At 39.0% G+C, this 20,950-nt stretch overlaps 1 protein-coding gene across 3 annotated transcripts in view; it reads left to right on the top strand.

Annotated features, from left to right (window-relative positions):
- Positions 1–20,950, top strand: part of tbc1d32 (TBC1 domain family, member 32) — a 244,798-nt gene that overhangs the window by 110,576 nt on the left and 113,272 nt on the right. For all 3 annotated transcript variants that reach the window (XM_048596587.1, XM_048596588.1, XM_048596589.1), the window contains 4 exons: positions 2,541–2,628; positions 7,809–7,927; positions 14,338–14,457; positions 20,461–20,549. In XM_048596587.1, the coding sequence (XP_048452544.1) occupies positions 2,541–2,628; positions 7,809–7,927; positions 14,338–14,457; positions 20,461–20,549 (416 nt within the window). The remainder of the gene's footprint in view (positions 1–2,540; positions 2,629–7,808; positions 7,928–14,337; positions 14,458–20,460; positions 20,550–20,950) is intronic.

Raw genomic sequence — 20,950 nt, 5'->3', positions numbered from 1 at the left:
CATGAATGTTCGCATGAATGTTTTGATGTTTTCTTTTAAAGGTAAGTACAGATATCTGTTTGGCTGTTTCAAAGCTTTAACTGATGACCAAGCATTTGTCTGATTTCAAAGGCTGCAACCTATTTAGTTCTAGGATTTCGTAGTCACAATTTTTCAATGGATTCTCATTATGAATGCCTGACACAGTTTGAACCCCACTAATGGTTTCAGCTCATCAGGCCTGTTCCTCCAGTTGTCAAGAGAAATCTTATTATGAGTGCTTGGCTGAGTTTCAAACCTGCTATTTTATTCAGCTCAGAAGTCATTGAAAACTATTGAGGGAAATTTTGGCTTCACTTTATTGACTTTATTGATTTATGAGGATTTAAGAGGATTATGGACCTTTTAAAGCACATTTTGCAGTACTTTATTTTATTTTGAAGATATATTGAAGACATTTTGCAAAGCTATATAGACCTCTTGAAATAGTGGATACTGGGAATGGGGGTAGCATAAAGAGGGTATGAGAGAGTGGTATAATGTAAGGTTTAGAGTGTTATGAGAGAAGGGAGGGTAAGTAGGGGCTTAAGGGTGTTTGGGAGGCTGTGTGTCAGGTGGCCTCACACTCCAGAAATGGACCTATTTTCCAGCGAAGGGAGATAGGACTTTTAACCTGGGTGCCAGGACATTGACCTGGTTTCACCTCTACCTCCTCTAAGGGAGGCATCAGCCCCAGCTGCAACCTATTCTCACCATCCCATCAGGAAAATTCTTTGGGTGGCAAGTGCTTACCAAGATGTGTAAATTTTATATTGGGAAGTCCCCTGATTCTTTCCTCCGACCTTCAGGATGGAAGCCTAGCCCATAATCCAGGCTTACATGTCAGTGCAAGGCTGACATTTTGGTGCAGGCAGACTGACTGACAGATGGATTTTACAGAGGAAATACCTTTCAGGGGAGACGTTAATCTGTAAAGCACCTGCCTTGACATTCCTATTGGGCTCTATGAAGATGATAATTTTGTCAATGTCCTGTCTTACATCTCTTTGTCTCAGCCAACGGCAAAATATGAATGCATCATTCATCACTTTCCTATTTATGGGACATGCAGATGTGAAAAATGGATCCTTTTTCAGTAACAACAGTAACTGAACACTTCTAATATGTGATTAGGAGCTCAAGTGTATGATCTTTCTTTTGTTTTCATTAAAGTCTGTACCAGAACAAATGAGAAATTCTTTTGCGATGCTATTTTTACTTCAATTTGTTTCTCCTGTCTGCTAAATTTCATTCCCTCCTTCACTGCACAACCTCTTAAAAAAAGTTATTGACTTGTTGTTTGGAGTTAGTTGTATGGGCTCTGGGCAATTTTTACAATCTGCTGTCAGTGAGTGGATTTACAGGCATTAATTTCCTAGGTGCATTTCATATATAGCATTACCACTAAGCCTGACCTGGCTATGATTTACTGAGTGAAGTTGAGGCTTCTAGTAATCTGCCTGCCCTCAGGCAGTGGGAGGAGGTCTGAGATGGTAGGAAGCCAGCCTGCTTGGGTTTCTGGGTGGAATGGAGACAATTATGTCTTTCATGGGGCCCTTTTCTTTCTGTTGAGAAGGGCCCACAAAGATCTGCCACTCCCTGTTCGCTTAGGACCCCTTCCTCTGGCCCCCACCAAAATAAAGTCTCATATTATCCATAATTTGGCTCCTGGCTTTTCTTTCCCAGGGATTGTTCCAGTTCCAGCTGTGGCTGCCATTGCTGGGTCAGGTGAGAAGTCTGGCCCTGAGTCTCCTAAAGTTCCTTTGGGGAATAAATAGCTGCAGAGCAGCCTGCTTCAGCAGGGCTAGGTGCACTGTCAATCTTTCCAACAATTGGGCAGGAAATGTCACCAGCTATGAAATCCTGTGTACTGGACCCAGTACCCCATTTTCCAACATTTCAACCCTCACCCCCAACCAACAGTGAGTCCAAACATTAGCTCAGCAGTGCATTCAAAATAAGGAGGGCATCAGAGCTGAGATCAGTTCTATCCTTAACCATCATTCAGAAGCAGGAATTTAAACAGGAAAACACCGGACGACCTTAACTATTGTCCATTCTCTCCGAACTTACAGACAGTGCGATTAACTTGCATCCTCTTTAGTTACTGGTTTTCAAGCCAACAATTAGGAAGTTAGGGCTTCTTTAAGTCATTGTTATCTACTTTTTCAAATCTGGTTGCGTTTGGAGTAATTTTGTCTTTCTTGTCTTCCTAATCTCGTATGGCCACAAATGACTAATAATGTGTAATTCTATGAATTCTTTGACTAATTAATAGCGTTCTTCCAGTCACTGACAAAATGAATATACAGCACTGATTTGGGGTTCGCAACCTGAGTTTTGATATTAAGTACTTAAACACAATAGTACTGGAATTGAAATTACAAATCAGCAGAGTTATTTTCTTCAAACAATAGACTAATGTTGCATTGCTAATTTTATTGATAAAGTTGTGATATAATGCAAAACAGGAATAATAAGCAGAGAATTTACTTACTTCACCTTTTCTTTTATTATGATAGGTCAGCAAATGTGAAAAGTTTGGATATGGAGTAATGGTTACACAGGTAGCTGCAACAGCCCCTGGCATTGTGGCACTACAAAGTTCAGGTAAATATTGATGGGAGAGTTGTCTACCAAACTGAGTATATTTTGCCATTTAGAAAATTTACAATGCAAACTGAAATACAGATATTGTAAATAATGTATTAATTTTTAATATTTTAGTGGAACACTTAAGATACTAAGTCCTTACATTTTCATTAAAACGTACTATCATTAAAGTTATTTCCATGCCGGTACTCTGCCAAACAAGTGACCAGAAGATCTGATTATATTGTTAAAATCCAAATAGGAGTGGTATGTTCCACTCTGGTGGGAGCATAGTTCGAATTTAAGAAAGTCTTAATGTCAATTTGTAAGTTGAATATATCTCAGTACCTGAAACACATCACTTGCGTCCCTTAAGTATCAAATAAAGAACTAGTTTATTGCAACATAAACTTAAGCAAAAATGTGAAGGCTTTAAGAAAAGGTTCGAAGTGTGCAAATGTATTCGACTACCCATCTTGAATACACAAACACAACCTCCTTGCCGCGGGGAAAATAAAATAAAATCACTGCAGAGTATTCTCTTCAAAGTACTTTGGTAAAATAACAGTTAACTTGAGGAAAAATATTATTCAAAGATTGTCCCACATACTGGCCTGTAGCCAAAGCTATTTTGCAGTCAAGCTGAAGGCACTTGGGTGTCTTTCTGGATTAATTATGTCTGCCTGAATTTGCTTTTCTGTGTTGTAGAGTTCCAATTCTCCTTTAGGAATCCTCCACTTGTGGTGAGGTCTTTCAGTGTGTCTGAAACTCAAAAGGGGATTTTGAGGGGATTTCTGAGAAAGAGAGAAAAAGCAAAGGCGGTTACTCCTGAGGCAAGAAATCGGTGTTCAAATCAGCATCTTTTTCTTGCCCTAACTACTGGGCCTTGGGACCTCTCTATAAGAGTATTGTAGACTCAGAATCTCCATCCAAATGGAGCATTGCTGCTGCTCCTGTAGCTAACATCTTTTGCATTGCAAAGCGTTCTTTCCAAAAATGTCAAGATATGCGTACGTGCATACAGTCAGTAATAGTACATGTTAAAATGCTGGATAACATATCTTTGTAGCTGTATGCTTCAGCCAGCACTAACTATCTGCTAGGAATTTTGTTTTACAGCGAAGTAATAGATTTTGTGCCTCATTTGATCCTTGCACCTGTGCAGTTGCTAACTCTTCGAATGGAATTTATCAACTTTATAGTCATTTTTGTGTCATTTCCCTCTGCCCTTTTTATGCTTCTCCATTCAAAATACAGATCAATTTCCCTTTCAGATTATGATGGAATGTTTATAGCTTAATAGATACTTGTAATAATTACGTGTTTTAATATTTGTATGTTTGAATTTTTTTTAAAAATCCTTCATTTGCATAGTTCTGTATGTTCCCTTATACTTGTCATGTCTTTCTGCAGAATAAACACTTGCCACTTAATCTCTTAAAATTCTTCATAATTTTAATGACATCTATATTCTCTCATGGTTTTCCAATTTCAGATGAATAAAATTCAACTTTTGAATTTACTGTTTGTACTTATAACTTCTAATTTCTGAAATCATTTTAGTGATTACATACCATATACTTATCATGACTCGCATATTCTTTGAGATATCCAAAAGTCAGACAGTACTTCATGGATTGTAGCTATAGACATAGACTTGTTGTGTAAAATGGTTTGTTTCCAAACTATGAATTTTATGTAGCCACTGGTTTGCCATCCCACTAAGAATCTTGCCATTTATGGTAACTGTTCTTTTTTATTAAAACATGCCTCTTTGCAATTTTCTGTATAAACAGTATCTTTCACCTATTTGAATACCAAACTAATTATATATGTTTCATGTTCATCTGCAAGTTTGCCATGGTGCCTGTTTTGGTATCACACCAAACTTCAGTGTCATTCTTTCTGGACCTGTTTTTAAATAATTTTACATTATGCTGATCAAAGAACAGCTGAAAAGGTCAAATCTCTGAATGAAACCTCGCTTGACAGATGATAAGTTTTATTTTTATTTCCGATCACTACAGTGGTCAGTCACTGAATTTATTTGCATGAGACTGCCAATGTTCTTTGAACAACATAATACAACTTTGTTGCATGTAAGAATATACAAAGTTTCATATGTAGACAATTCAGAAATATCCTAACACAACCAGCAAAAAGAAAAAGTATCACCCCATTTCTCAGCCCAACACTCAACAACAGTGAAGTTTAATTCTTATCTAACATTTTTCAATTTTTCACTTGACTGATGAGGTTGCAAACATTTCATTTATGGTGAATTTCTATACTTTCACCAGCTGTGATCCAATTCATTGCTGTCTGTCCCTGACATATACAGACATTGGCAACTTCACTGACTTCTTAACTAAACTTTAAGAAATTCCATGCAAAAACTGCAAAACCGTTTTATAACTTCTTTCAACCTCTGAAGGCCTGGACTGCCACAAATTGAAGTGGACTTTTGCTGATATGAAACAGTGTTTTTCTCAACTGAAACCTGATTGTGATCCCTGGTTTTGCTTTCCGTATGCCGTAAAAGTGCAACTTTCCAAACATTTCATCAGTTAACCCCCTGGGTAATGTATCCGGTCATTTAGCTTAAGATGCATGCTTTCTTGGAAATGATCTTTGAACTCATTGTTCAAAAATTACTTTCTGACCTCTTGAGACAAACAAATCACCTTCCAGAACTAAACCCAAAAATCCATTCACTTTTTTAATTTAAAATCCAAATTCTTAAATGATGACAATGTATTTTTAACCTTTTATCACAATCAGTAAACATGAGAGAAGTCTGCTTGCTGGGGAACTCACCCTGTGCATTTTAGTTTCTTTCTTTTCTGAATAAAACAAATTAACACTGGGAAACGGCAGACAGCAGTAGTTATTGCTATCATGTCAACTGCCCACCATACCTTGTTTCTGCCCAGTACAATGTGTTAAAATTGGACCTGTGTGACTACAGAGACAATGTACATTATGAATAGAATTGACAGATGGCTGACAGCTTTGCCTTTATTGTAGAAATGTACAATAATATGTTGCCAGTGGGAAAGCAGTAAATACATTGAGTACATATTCAACTACTGGAAAGTTGCTGAAGTATGTTGATGAATAGATGAGTTCAGTTACATCAGTTCCCTGAAGGCACAGGTGTAAGCAAATAAAAACAAAAAAAGACCTTTAGCATGGGTAGAGATAGTAGGAACTGCCGATGCTGGAGAATCTGAGATAACAAGGTGTGGAGCTGGATGAACGCAGCAGGCCCAGCAGCATCAGAGGAGCTGGAAAGCTGACGTTTCAGGTCTGGACCCTTCTTCAGAAATGGGGGAGGGGAAGGGGATTCTGAAATAAATAGAGAGAGGGGGACGGAGATGGATGGAAGATGGATAAAGGAGCAGATAGGTGGAGAGGAGACGGACAGGTCAAGGAGGCGGGGATGAAGCTAGTAAAGGTGAGTGTTAGTAGGGAGTTGGGATGGGGTTTGGTCAGTGAGGAGGGGAGGGCGGGTAGGTGGGAGGGAAGACGGACAGGTCAAGGAGGCGGGGGTGAAGCTCGTAGTGGTGAGTGTAGGTAGGAGGTGGGGGTGGGTGTTGGTCAGTGAGGTGGGAGAGAAGACGGACAGGTCAAGGAGGCGGGGACGAGAGGGAGGCCTGGTCTTGGGATGAGGTCGGGGGTGGGGAGATTTTGAAGTTAGCATGGGTATCTGTCCTTCAAGAGAATGTAGCTAATAAAAGTTTTAAAAGGCTATAGTATGAATACTGTGTACAGTTTTGAACAGCTTATTGTAGAAAGCTCCTTAAAAGCATAAAATGTATGGTGTAGGTTTCCATGACGAGTTTGATTATCAGGAAAGACTTGACACCAATGCAATTTCCATACTTTAATATGGTTTCAATAGAATAAGTTGGATAAGACTATTTCTTCTGGTTATGGAATCATTGATGAATAGTAAGAAGTCACTTCTGTAACACTCATTGCTCCTTCTTCCATCGCAACTGTCAGTGCAGTATATGGCTGCTTTAAAGATATGGCAAGAACTGCAAATGTTGGACCTGGAGGAATACAGCAGGTCAGGCAGCATTAGAGGAGCAGGAGAGTCGACGTTTTGGTTCGGGACCCTTCATGAGTCCGGGACTGATGAAAGATCCCGACCCGAAATGTCGACTTTCCTGCTCCTCTGATGCTGCCTGACCTGCTGTGTCCCTCCCGCTCCACACTGTAGTGACTGTGGCTGCTTTTAAATCCTTCTTCCACTACCCTTGTTCCATATCCTATCTCAATCACTTTACTTCACCGTACTACTTTAGGTCTACTGCCCGACACAGTGTCAGCCTTCAGCTTCCAGTACATTATATAAAATACTTTAGCAATGCTTCTTTTTGCTCTTGCCTTTCTGTTTGGCCTCTAGACTGTACTGATGATTCTCTTCAGTTATTAGATTAGAAAGGAGTGAAGGAAATGGGAGAATGCAGTGGTTGAGGGGTAGTATGAAAAAATAGAAGAGACATTGGAAATTAACTGGTGTTGGGAAGAGGTAGTGAAGGAGATTGAAAAGGGAGAGTTTTGATTGTTTTAAGCTCTCGCCCACTGTTTGCCAGCCCACTTAGAAGGTGCAGTCCCCACCAAACTTTCAGCTCCACACTTTATCTTTTTCTCCGTACTGTAGTTGCCCTCACAACTCTTATAGCTCAGTTTTACAAGTCTTATGCTGTCCTTCCTGACTGCCTACCAATTCTAACAACCCCCTTTATTCTTCATAAACCTAACTTCCCTATACACTTATACCCAGATCCACTCATAATCACTGCTTGGCAAGAAAGGTATTTCTGAATTCAATAATTTATGGTTATAGCTGAGATTTACAATGCAGCTTTGCCAGTTGAAAATAATGAAAAGATTCCCATTGTTATTCTTGACAATACTTTTGTGTGTTTCCTTTAAATGAACGTTGCGAAACATTCGTATGGCTTTCATGATGTTGATATGGATTTTCTGATTTTTAGAACAAATGTAAGTTGCATTTAGTGGTGCCTAAAGGATGAAAATTTAGAGTAGTAAGTCATATATCAACTGCTTCATCTTGACTTATACAAACTTGATTAATCAATATGATAATGTTAGCTGTCAGCTTTGTGACATACAGTATTTTTAGTGTGTTATCATTTGAACAATAAAACCTACTTTGCTATTAGGGTTCATTAAAGCCCTTGTAATGGAATTGTGGTCTGTGCTGGAGTGCGGAAGAGATGATGCAAGAATGATCAATCCCAAACCAACGCCTGTGGAGCCCATAGACAGAAGTTGCCAGAAGGTAAGTGGGAAAGTTCAAAATGGAATCCTGGATTTAAGCGTTATCCATTCTAAGGAATAATCTACTTATTGTTTCAGGTGATCCATGTCAGAGCTAAACTCTCCAGGTTAGATACAGTATTGGAGACAACAAGGTGCAGGGCTGGATGAACATAGCAGGCCAAGCAGCATCATAGGAGCAGAGAGGCTGACGTTTCGGGCCTAGACCCTTCATCAGAAAAGGGGGAGGGGAAGGGGGTTTTGAAATAAATAGGGAGAGAGTGGGATGCAGATGCTGGAGAATCCGAGACAACAAGGTGCAGGGCTGGATGAACACAGCAGGCCAAGCAGCATCATAGGAGCAGAGAGGATCTGCAGTTCCTACTATCCCTAGATACGGTATTGTAATGTTTTCTCTCATCAAAAGACCGCTGTGTATGACCTGAAGCTTCTGTGCCTTTCTAACTATTCTAGAGAATGGGGATTGCTAATTTCCAACTGAATCAGGATGCCTTTCTGTTGTTACACATGTTTAAAGCTGGCAATGCTTTACAAAGGCCTTCTGTAGCTGGATAAAAATTATAATTCGCTGGTACAAGGTGAATTTGAACATGGAATCCAGTAATGTAAGCCCACCACTGAACTAACCTGCCAAAAAATTAGAATTATGAAAGATTTTGGTAGCTTGAACTCTGATTTGTGGAGAACAACGTTGTGGAGGTGCTGGTGTTGGTCTGGATTGGGCAAGATCAGAAATCACATAACACCAGATTATGGTCCAACAGGTTTATATGAAAACACCAGCTTTTAGAGCATCACTCCTCTTTCAGGTGTTAGTGAAAGAGGTGGTATCATACTCATAATTTATAAGTAAAAGATCAAAGGTCGCACCACTGATGATATATTAAACAAACCTAAGATGCTGTTAAATTTCTAATTAGTTAGAAGATTTTAATTGATTAATAAGTATACGTAAATCCCGGAATTCGTTTCAAGTCATTGCACTGAGAAAACTAAAGGCTTTATCGCTGTAAACAATAGATGCCTTTTAGGTCGGACAGTGCATGTTAGGTGTGAGGCCTTGTTTGTGTTTTAGATTCGAGTCAGAATGGTTTTATTTCTAAAGTAGGAATTTATAAATTGCCAGATTGTCTATAAGTTGTGTGCTTTTTGAAAAAAATAAAATGTATCTGCAAATACAAATTCACCCTGTGTGTGAGACTGTTTATTGTTTAATATACCCTCACCAGCGGTGTGACCCTTTGATCTTTTACATATAGCCTATTTGCATATTATATGCCTTTGTGACAACCTTGCCCACTTGTGTTGCCACTTTCAGGGAAAAATGGACCTGTACTCCTTGATCCCTCTGCATGTTAATGCTGTTAAGGGTTCTACCATTTACTGTACACATCCCTCCTACAATTAAATCTTCCAAAATATATCACGTCGCATTTGTTTGGATTAACCTCCTTCTGCCATTTCTCCGCCCAAGTCTCCAGCTTATCTGTATGCTCTGGCAATCCTCCTCACTAGCTGCAACTCCCCCAGTGTTTGCGTTGTCCGCAAACTTACTCATTAGACCACCTACATTTTCCTCCAAATCTTTAATAAATATTGCAAACAAGGGTCCCAGCTCTGATCCCTTCAGAAAACCACTGGTATCCAGTCAGAAAAATATGCTTCCACTGAAACTGTCTTCTATGACTAAGCCAGTCTGTATCCATCTTACCAGCTAACTGCAGATCCCATGTGACTTCACCTTTTGTATCAGCCTGCCATGAGGAATCTTGTCAAAGGCCTTGCTAATGTCCATATAAACAACATCTATCGTCCTATCCTCATCAGTCATCTTTGTCGCTTTCTTTAAAAGCTCAGTGTGAGACATGACCTTCCCTGCACAAAGCCATGCAGTCCATCACTAAAGAATCAATATTTTTCCAAATGTGAGTAAATCCTATCCCTATGAATCTTCTTCAATAATTTCCCTACCATTGATGTAAGGCTCACTAGTAACGTACTGACCTGGGTAGAAGATTGGCTAGCTAAAAGAAACATAGGCATAAATGGATCAGTTCCTAGTTGGCAAGATTTACCTTGTGGTGTGCCACAGGGATCAATGCTGGGACCTCAACTATTTACTAATTATATAAATTACTCAGATGAGGGAATAAAGGGATACCTGCTAACTTTGCTGATGACACAGAGAGGTAAGAAAATATGTTGTGAAGTGGACATAGGCACCTATAAATCCCGACCTGAAACGTCAACTTTCCTGCTCCTCTGATGCCACCTGGCCTGCTGTGTTCCTCCAGCTCCACACTGTGTTATCTATAAATAGCATATAAATATGTTAAGCAAATAGGTAAAATCGGGCAGATGAGGCATAATGTAGGAAAATATGAAATTGTCCATTTAGAAAGGAAAACAATCTAAATAATGAGTGTCTGCTGAGCTCTGAGATGCAGAGGGATCTGGATGTTCTTATGCATGAATCATGAAAGGTTAGAATGCAGATTCAGCAAGTAATTAGGCAAACTAATAGAATGTTATTGCTTGAGAAATTAAATAAAACTAGGAAGGCTATGCTTGACATTGTATCTTTATTGCTCTCTTGGGGTTAGCAGGTAATAAACTTGCTCTTTTTTGCTTATCCCAAAAAAACCTTGCGATTGACTCCTTATTGTTGCAATAAAAAAAAGTTATCTATATTTTAACTAGAAAAAGGTGTAGCTGCGAAAGAAGATTGCTGAGTTTTCCTTTCTCATCTGGCTGTAACCGAAGAAAAATTCTCACCTGGATAGTGAGTATGTGAATCTCATGACCATAGGGAAATGGTTGAGGCAAATATGTTCTGTGCTATATCTTCAACACAATTCTATAAAACACAAACATTTGCATTGAATCCATGGGAATGACATGTTTGCAGTTTTCTATTTTCATCAAATCTCACCTTCTACCTTTAGAAATGTCTTTTCTTCTTCCTTCACATTTTTTCAAATAATCATGGTAACTTGCATTTACATTTTATTGTTGAAAGAAGGACATGCTCCTGATGGTTTTCATCTTAGACTCATAAAGACTAAATGAAAATGCAAAATGTCAAACAATTGTTCCATTTTATACCTCAGGAGAAAAAGGTGACTGGTTGGCAAATTGACTGTTTTTGCCATGGCAATGTCTTGACAAAACTGTGGAGAACTGCTGACTACCCAGTCTCCTTGTAATTGAAAAAAGGTACATGGCTTGAACATGTTTTTGAAATCTACATTAACAACTAATTTATGGTGATCAATTGAGTTTTGAACATGACTCATTTATGCTTGCCAGAAGTGACATACCTTCATTCACAGACCCCTGTTCTCTATAGGCAACGAGTATGTTGAAATTTTGCTTTTGTGAATTGCTCAGGAACTTGGGGAGCCTTCAGTTCTCTATTGCTTTCCCCATGGCATGCCTTGACCAATCAGAGTTGACTTGGCTAGCAAACAATGCCCTGTTCTCCTTGGCATTCTTGCATTTAGTGATTATATAACAAAAACATAAGCAAAGTAGCTTTCATTTCAGCAATGTTCAATTCTGAAATTTCTCAACAATTTGGACCTCTACTGCAAAATTACAGTTCCTGTATATTGTGGTTTGTGCTAAAAAGCAAATAACAAATAAGCAAAAGAGCAGTTATTCTTAAGGCAAGGGGGAAAATGTCTCTTTCCATCTTAAAACAATGTTAATTTTTTAAAGCGTTCTACCAGTTTGATTTATATTTGAATAAGATCTTATAGTTAATAAATCTATGATCAATGTTTTAGTGCCTAATTTTGGTTGTTACTTAAGAATACATTTCTGATTGCATTTTTACAACATGTAACCTCAACTGCCATCAGTACAAACATGAATTTATGATTCTGTAGATTATGGTTTTCCATCCAATCATTTCCAAGTTGATATGAGTCTGCACCGAGAGTGAGCAATCACAAATTTAACCTTTAATATTATATTGCCCTATTCTCCTAACAGATCAACAATTTGTTCAGCCAATCATTGTGCAAATAGGAAACTTCATAGTTGAAATCTTTCTCCGTGATATGATTTTGTAAATATTTTAGGACTTATTGATTTGCGGCTATAAGAAGTAGGAGCAGATGTAGGCCATTCAGCCCATCAAGCCATTTGGTGAGATCATGGCTGGTCTGATAATCCTCAGCTCCACTTTCCTGCCTTTTTCCCATAAGCTCAATTCAGTTATTGATTAAAAATATTTCTTTGAGGTTGTAGACTTGCTCGCTAAGCCAGTGTGTTTGGTTGCAAATGTTTCGTCACCCTGCTAGGTAACATCATCACTGCACCTCTGGTGAAGCATTGGTGTTCTGTCCCGCTTGTTATTTGTATGCCTCAATTTGCTGGGGTGGTTGGCATCAATTCCAGTTCTGTTTTTCAGTGGTTTACAACAAGTCTACAACCTCATCCACAACCTGAGCTACAAATCTTCTCAAGAACTTTAAATATGCCTTTCTCAGCCTTGAACTTATTTTGACTAGTTTGAAATATATCTGCTTCATTGCAGTTGTGTGATTTTTTTTTTATTATTGCTTTTATATCTCCGTAAGATTTCGAGCGTATTATTTTCATTATTTTAGTACTAAGTTAGAGGGCATTGGTAAAACTCAATTCTTGAATTTAATTAATAGTTCCACAAATCTGTGCACTAGAAAATTAAACTACTTAATGTATGTCCTGGTCTATGCCGAGTCAACTGATTGTAATCACCTTAATTAAAACCAAACATATTGGAAGTGCAAATAGGTAGACATAGAGTGAGGACAAGATTAAGTTTGGGATTAAGATATTTTATTGATGTTCATGCTCAAATAATGCAATTTGTGTGAAATACCGCAGGGTATAAGATGCTTACATAACATTTCATGATGAAAATACTTTCAGACAGTGGGGGAGAAGAGAAATTTGAAGAAAATGCTATTTGAAATAGTTATGTATATACCTGCTTAAGGTTGCATAGTAATTAGTCCATAATACTTCTGCAATTTCTGCTATATACTCATGCTTAATTCACCAAATGCGATGACATTATGGTGACATTTTACTGTTTGAACAAAATATAATTATATAGAAATATCATTGCAGTCAGATGATGTAGAATCAAGATATTTTTCATTTGTAAGTATATAATTAAGAGCATGAAGCAATTAAATTTTCAAACGTCTGAGTTGAGAAAAAATAATTTGTGACATTTTTTAACAAAACTCCCTCTTTCATAAAACAAAAAAGACTGCAGATGCTGATGATCTGAAACAAAAACAGAAATTACTGGCAAAATCCAGCAGGTCTGACAGTATCTGTAGGGATGAAGAATCACCGGACTTGAAATGTTTTCACCCCAGATATGCTGACAGACCTGCTGAGTTTCACCAACAGTTTCTGTTATTGTTGTTTCGTATCTCACTTTCAACTAGTTTCATCCAAAAGAGGAACTTAATTAATGTTTGTTGAAAATGCTGTCCAGTAATGTTGATTTTCAGAAGAATGGCATAATTTCAATGTACAAGAACAAAAAATCTTCCAATTAAGTAATGCTTCTAACGATCACAGGATGTCACAGTTTTCTTTATGGCCAATAAAGTTTTTTTTTTCCACTGTTGTCATGAAGAAAATATGACAGTCCAATAAACAGGAACGGGACAAATAGTTATGCCCTGTTTTTGGTTGAAAGTTGAATATTGGCCAGGGCAGTGGAAGAATTGGCCTGCCCTTTTTTAGATTGTGTATTATATTATCGTATACATTACCTGAGAGAGCAGAAAGACTTTGCGTCACGTCTTATCTTCAAGACAGCACTATACTTTCTCATTACTGCACAGAAACGTCATTTAGTTCTGGAGTAAGGACGTGAGGATCTTACTCACTGAGGTATAACTCTTCCCTGAGCGAAGTTGATGTGAAAATTATGATTAGCGGATATTTGAGGTATCTATCAGTCCATTTCCATTGGGCAATGCAGGTTGGTTATTACATTCAGCCATATGAGGTGGGAACAAAATTTTAAAAAAAGCTTCTGCTTATATAATGTCTTTTCCAATGTCTCTCAGCACCTCAAAACCTGTCCAGTATTTTGTATAGTCATTGTTGTAAATGTTTGTAATGACCAAGGAGACAATTTGTATTAGTCAGATTAGTCATTAAGGAACTTTTTAATTGTATTTTCCTTCATGTAAAAGTATGACCTTTTGGAATAATTAACTGGTCATTCTTTTGATAGATGTAATGTCGCAATTTGTATTCCAAGAAAATGCAAACCTCTTCTAATCACAATGCAGTATTTATGGTTCTTTTATTTTCTGTTTTGTATAGAAACATTTCATTATTGTAGAATCTTTTTAATTTCCACAAATACTAATATTTTTTATGTGCTTTAAGTCATTTCTAGCTTTGGTAAACCTGCTGTCGTCATTCTGCGCTGTGTATGAACTGATAGGCAATATGCCGCTGCCAAACAAGGCAGCATATTCCTTGCGTGAAGTGCCTACCTCAATTGTTGTAAGTGTAACAACATTTTCTTGCCATTAGTTTATCAATGTTAATATATTATTGCTATCAAAAGAATAATGTTTTAAAGATATTCATGTGTTTGTTCCCTTGACTCTTGGGGGACAACTTATCTCGGATATAGGTCAACTGTGATTTTTTTTTTCCCTGTTCAGCCATAAATCCAAATTCTTTGTACTTGCAAACTAGTTGCTGGTGAAAACCAATTTGTTGATATAATCAGAGAATGGCACCTGATTTGAAAACCCCTTTTGCACCAATTTTGGGGGCAGGGTTGGTTGGATCTATCTCTAATCTTGCAATTCTCTATTAATGAGATGACAGGACAGGAAGGATTCAATCCCTCCAAAGTGTTACTCTTATAAAAGTCAACACCATACTGTTAGTCTAACCTAACCTAGTCTCAGATATTTGACATTTACACAAGTATGTAGAGTAAATTTGTTTACTTTAAATTTTAGGAGCTGGAGTTTTATGTTAAACAAAGAGGTAGCTTTTTTAAATTTATTCTTTGGCTGGGTGTTATTTGCAAGATCAATACTTATGGCCCATACCTAATTGCTCTTGAGAAGGTGGTGTTGAATCTTCTTTGTAAACTGTAGTCTGATGAAGGCACACTCTCAATGTCACAAGATGAAGAGTTCCAGGATTTTGACATCATAACAATGAAGGAATGTTATGTTCAAATCCGTATTCAAGTAGAATGATGCTATACTCCCCATTGGCCTGGGTGAGTGCAACTTCAATACAGTCAGAAAACTTGACACCATCCAGGACAAAACTGCAATCTTAATTGGCACCACAACCACACTTTAGCAGCAGTCTTTACCATCTATGAGATTCAATGCTGAAATTGTCCAAAGTTCCTTGGTAAGCATCTTCCAAACCCATGACCGTCTCGAAGGACAAGAGCTGCAGATACATGGGAACATGTCACATGCAAGTTCCCCTCCAAGCCACTCACCATCCGGACTTGGAAATATATCACATTTCTGCCAAAATCCTGGATCTCCCTCCCTAACAGGACTGTGGATCTGTCTATACCAAATGGTTTGCAGTGGTTCAAGAAGGCAGCTGAGCAACAGCTTCTCAAGGGTAACTGGAAATGGACAGTAAATGCTGGTCTAGCCAGCAATGCACACAGCCCATGAACGGAGGTTTTAAAAAAAAAAAACTTCTGGATGGCATGTCATGTTACTCATCTGAGCTGATGGTAATACGGGACAAATCATTTCCCACAATGAAAAGTTGATGGATTGATCATTTATTTGTGTTTATTGGACAAAACAGGAGGAGACCTAATTGAGTTATGAAGCATGCTAAAGGGCATCGACAAAGTAGACGTAGAAAGGATGTTTCCTCACATAGAACAGTCTAGAAGAAGAAGCGATAATTTCGGGATAAGGAGTATTGGATTTAAAACAGATGAGAAATAACTTCTCTCGAGGTCACGAATCTGGAATTTACTAAATCAGGGACATTGAGTAAATTTAAGGAGGAGAAGTATTTTTATTAGTAATGAGTTGAAGGATTATGGAGAGCAAGCAGGAAAGTGGAGTTGAGGCTGAGATGAGGTCAGCCATGATATCATCATGATGGTGTAGGCTTGAGGGACTGAATTGTCTACTCTTGCTCCTAGTTATTATGTTCTTGTGTAAAAGAACAAAATAAATAAATGTATTTGTGTGTAGAAGACAGTGAGAAAGTTCAGAAGAGGAATACGAGTAGGCCATTCCATTCAGCTCCTCAAGCCTACTGCGATATTTAACGAGATTATAGCTGAATTGCCTAGGCGTCACCATATGTTTCATGCCAGCTCATCCCCAATAGTTTAAAAATCTATCTAGCTCTCTTTAAATACTTTGTGATCCAGCTTTCATAATTCTGTGTTGAGCATTCCAGACATTGACTACCCTCTGGGGGAAGAAATTCCTTCACATCTCAGTTTTAAATCAATGCCCCTTTATTTTGTAAGCATGTCCTCTAATTTCAGATTCCCCCACTAATAGAAACATCATCTCAACATCTACCTTGTCAAACTCGCTCAGTATGTTTCAATACACGGCTTAACAGATCTTAAAACAAAATTTCAACTTGTTTCCCAACACTATCCATTTCAGTCTCAACCCCAGAGAAATATCTCTCCTATTTTGGCTTTTTAAATCTTTACTAAACTGATACTTTCCATTTTCTTTCCTTTGGGCTGTTGAGCCTGTGTTTTATGATACCTTTCGAAGTCTGCTGGAATGAACCTTTCATAATTCTGATGGTCTAAACATTTCAGTTCTAACAAGTTGAAGATTTACTTCCAAACTCTCTTGGCTTGGAAACTACACAGACTAGGAGCCTTCTGCTGAGGTGACTGGTTCCTCTGAATTGACTTGATTCTCTTGTTAGGAGAAGCTATTCTAGCTTCTGAATTACAATGTTAAACCTTCTGCTCTGAAGGCAAAACTAAACTAATTTACTGAATGTGTTTTCTCTGCTTGTTACAAATCCAACTTTCTATCTGTTATCCGTTAACATTTACAGGAGGTCTCCTAAGCACTCGGCTAAAGTTGCATTATTTCTTGGAAGTGATGTATTCACTGTCAAGTCACTTTCCAAGCTTGTTTTCAGAAACACAATTTCACTCAACTAATCGCACCCATCAATACAATGTACATAACACAGCTTTCATCACAACAACCTGGAGCGGACCTGCAATCTTTGTCCTAGCAGATGACTGAGGTTGCAAGTTTAGGAAGTGCTGCTGAAGAAATACTTGTTGCTGCAGTGCATCCTGAGGCTAGTACTTACTGAAAATGTAGAAGGGAATGGATGTTTAAGTCTGTGGATGGGGCACTACTTAAAGTGGTTGTCTTTTCCTGATTCATGTTAGGCATCCTGAGAGGTGTTGGAGCAACATTTCTCCAGAGAGGTGGAGAATATTCTATTACACTCCTGATGTCTATTGTAGGAATAGAGAGAGTAGTGAGAATCACGATGTGAGCCCCTTGATGTGAAACACACTGTGTCTAATCTGCTCTAGCATGCACAACGAAGGGGTGGTTATGCTTTCTTGTAGATGGTACACAACTCACTGGTGCTGAGGGAAATTAATATTTAACGGGAGAGTGCTGTTCATGTGGAGAGCTTTATTCTGGATGGTGTTGATCTTTTTGAGTTTTGTTGGCACTAAACCCATCACGCTCCTGATCTTGTCCTTTGTAAGAAAGACTTGGAGGAGTCAGGAGTGATATTACTTGTAAGAGAATTCCTAGCCTCTGACCTTCCCTTGTAGCCACAGTTTGCACGGCTAATCCAGTTTTTCATTTATTCTTTAATGAGCGAGGCCAGCATTTACTGCCATGGTAGTGAGCTGCCTTCTTGAACTGCTGCCCTCCATTTGCTTTACATATATCCATAATGTTATTAAGGAGGGAGTTTCAGGATTTGATAGAGTGACACTGAAGGAACAGCAATACGTTTCCAAGACAGGATGGTGAGTGGCTTGGAGGGGAACAAAGAGACTATGTTGTTATTGTATATCTGCAGCCATTGTCCTTGGTCATTGTTGTTGTGGGTTTTCAAGGTGCTGCCTAAGCAGCCTTGGTGAATTTCTGTAGTTGATCCAGACTGCTGCTACTGAGCATTGTTGATAGAGGGAGTGAATGTTTGTGGATGTGGTGCTAATCAAGTGGGCAGCTTTGTTCCAGATAATGTCAAAATTCTTGAACGCTGTTGGATTTGCACTCAACATTTGGAAGTCAAGAGTTGAGGATTCCTAGCCTCTTTTCTGATACCTCTTTGAAATCTTCCTGCCTTTCACCTTAAAATTATGCATCCTTGCTACCGAGCCTTCAACAACTGGTAGAAGGTGCTTTTTCTGCACTGTGTCCATTCCCCTTGTAAGCTTACACCCCTCAATCAGGCTTTCTCTCAGCTTTCTCTGCTCTAAACAAAGAACTCAAGTTTACCCAGTCTCGCTTCATAGCTAAAATGCTCCTTCCCAGCCCACACCCTGCACCCCTTCTAATCAAATTACATCTTTCCTAAAGTGCGTGACCAGAACTATGCACAGTATTTGGGGCGGCATGGTGGCTCAGTGGTTAGCACTGCCACCTCACAGCGCTAGGGACCTGGATTCAATTCGGGTGACTGTCTGTGTGTAGTTTGCACATTCTCTCTGTGTCTATGTGAGTTTCTCTGGGTGCCCCCATTTCCCCTCTCAGTCTAAAAGATGTGCAAGTTAGGTGAATTGGCCGTGCTAAATTGCCCATCGTGTTCAGGGATGTGTAGGCTAGGTGGATTAGCCATGAGCAATGCAGGATTGAAGGGATGGGGTGGGTCTGGATGGGATACTCTTCGGAGAGTAGGTGTGGACTCAATGAGCCGAATGGCTTGCTTCCACATTCTAGGGATTCTGTGATACTCCAGCTGTGACCTAACCAAAGTCCTATTGAGTTCTAACATGACCATCTTGCCCTTACAATTTATGCCACTGCTGATAAGGGCATGTGTCCTGTATGCCACCTTAACTGCCCTGTTAACCTGTCCTGCCATTTCATGGATCTGTAGAGAAGCACTTCTTCAAAAGTGTATCACCTCACACTGTTCAGGGATAAATTCCAATTATCATTCCCTCTGCATTCTTTTCTATATTGCTTCCCCCAATTCCCTTGACTGCAGTTTTGCTAAGGCTCCTTGATGCCATCCTCGATCAAATTCAGCCTTGATGTTAAGGGAGTCATTTTACTGTAATCTCTGGAATTCAGCTCTTTTTCCATGTTTGAACTAAGGCTATATAGAATAGGGTAGAATAGAATCCCTACAGTGTGGAAACAGGCCCTTCGGCCCAACAAATCTACACCGAACCTCAGAGCATCTCACCCAGACCCATCCCCCTATAAACCCACCTAATCTACATCTCCCTGATTACAATGGGCAATTTAGCATGGCCAATCCACCTAGCCTGCACATCTTTGGACTGTGGGAGGAAACCGGAGCACCCAGAGGAAACCCACGCAGACACAGGGAGAATGTGCAAACTCCTCACAGACAGTCGCCCGAGGCTGGAATCGAACCCGGGTTCCTGGCGCTGTGAGGCAGCAGTACTAACCACTGTGCCGCCGTGCCACCCCGTATTGAGACCAGGAGCTGGGGGTTCAATAAGTGTCACAAATGGAGCGTTGATGAGCAGGTTTTGCTAAACAAGCTGCTTAATAGCACTGTTGAGGATACCTTCTGATAATCAAGAGTAGACTGATAGTCTGATAATTTTCCAAGTTAGATTTGGCATGCATTTTGTGTACAGGTGAAACCAGGGCAATTTTCAACAGTGTTGGGTAGATGTCAGTGTTGTAACTGCAGTGAAACAGCTTGGTTAGAGGAATGCCAGGTTATGGACCTCCCCTTCTGTACTATTACTGGTATCTTGTCAGGACACACAGCCTTTGTAATATCCACTGCCTCCAGCTGTTTCTTGATAACACATAGAGTGGATCAAATTGGCTGGACACTGGCATCTGTGATGCTGGGAACCTCTGCAGGCAGCTGCGGTAAATCATCCACTCAGCAATTCTGGCTGAAAATCGTTGTTTGAAGATTGATGTTAAGTTTCCATTGTTCGTTGATGCCCTCAGGATGTTGATAATGGGGGATTCAGTAACGGTAGAATGGTTGAATGTCAATGTTTAAACATGGTGACCTGAACGTCAGTGTTCTTTCAGTGCAGCGCACATCAAGTACATTGTTGAGGACTTGCAAATGGATGTTTCAGCCTATATCAATTACCCTAATACTGTTTTTACTGTTGGAATATTAGTTTTACAAATAAATCCAGAAAATGTGATTGTATATTCCACATTTGTGTATAGATTCATGTACGTAGACTTTTTGAAAGAATGTGTGCATTTCCACAAAATATATTAAACAAGCTTACTAGCCAAGTCATTATTTTTTGTCATTGATATCTTTACAATATTTACAAGTGATGTATTCTTCATTTTAAAGGATGTAATTGACCGGCTGATAATTATGAATTCGAATGCTAAAATACACTCGCTGTTCAACTATGAACATTCCCATATGTTTGGTGTTAGGTAAGCTGGAATCCTGTTCCATAAAGGAACTTGATTTCTAACTATTTCTGTTTATTTCAAATATTTAAAAAATATTGCTCTTGGAGTTTCTTTATCGCTCTTTAATTGTTAAGAATCCTTAGTTATTACTTCTCACTTATTAGCTTCAAATGAGTGCTGAAATTAATAGTTGCATCCCCAGTATAACTCCCACAAAGATCAAGTATGGCATACATCAGGGACCAGTCCTGCAGTTGTGGCCAAGTGGCAAAGGTGACATATTTGAAATTCATTAATGTTGCTCACATTGGCTCTAATCCTGCTGACTACGATTGTAAATGTTTCAGATTTTAGAGCTCTTGTTGGTGCAGTGTTAGTATCCTTGTCACTGGCGCAGATGATCCAGGTTCAGGTCCTACCTG

The sequence above is a fragment of the Rhincodon typus genome, chromosome 5, assembly GCF_021869965.1.
Source record: "Rhincodon typus isolate 14 chromosome 5, sRhiTyp1.1, whole genome shotgun sequence".
Classification (NCBI taxonomy): Eukaryota; Metazoa; Chordata; class Chondrichthyes; order Orectolobiformes; family Rhincodontidae; genus Rhincodon; species Rhincodon typus.
Note: the sequence above shows the minus strand (reverse complement) of the source record. Positions and strands in the feature narration are given on the sequence as shown.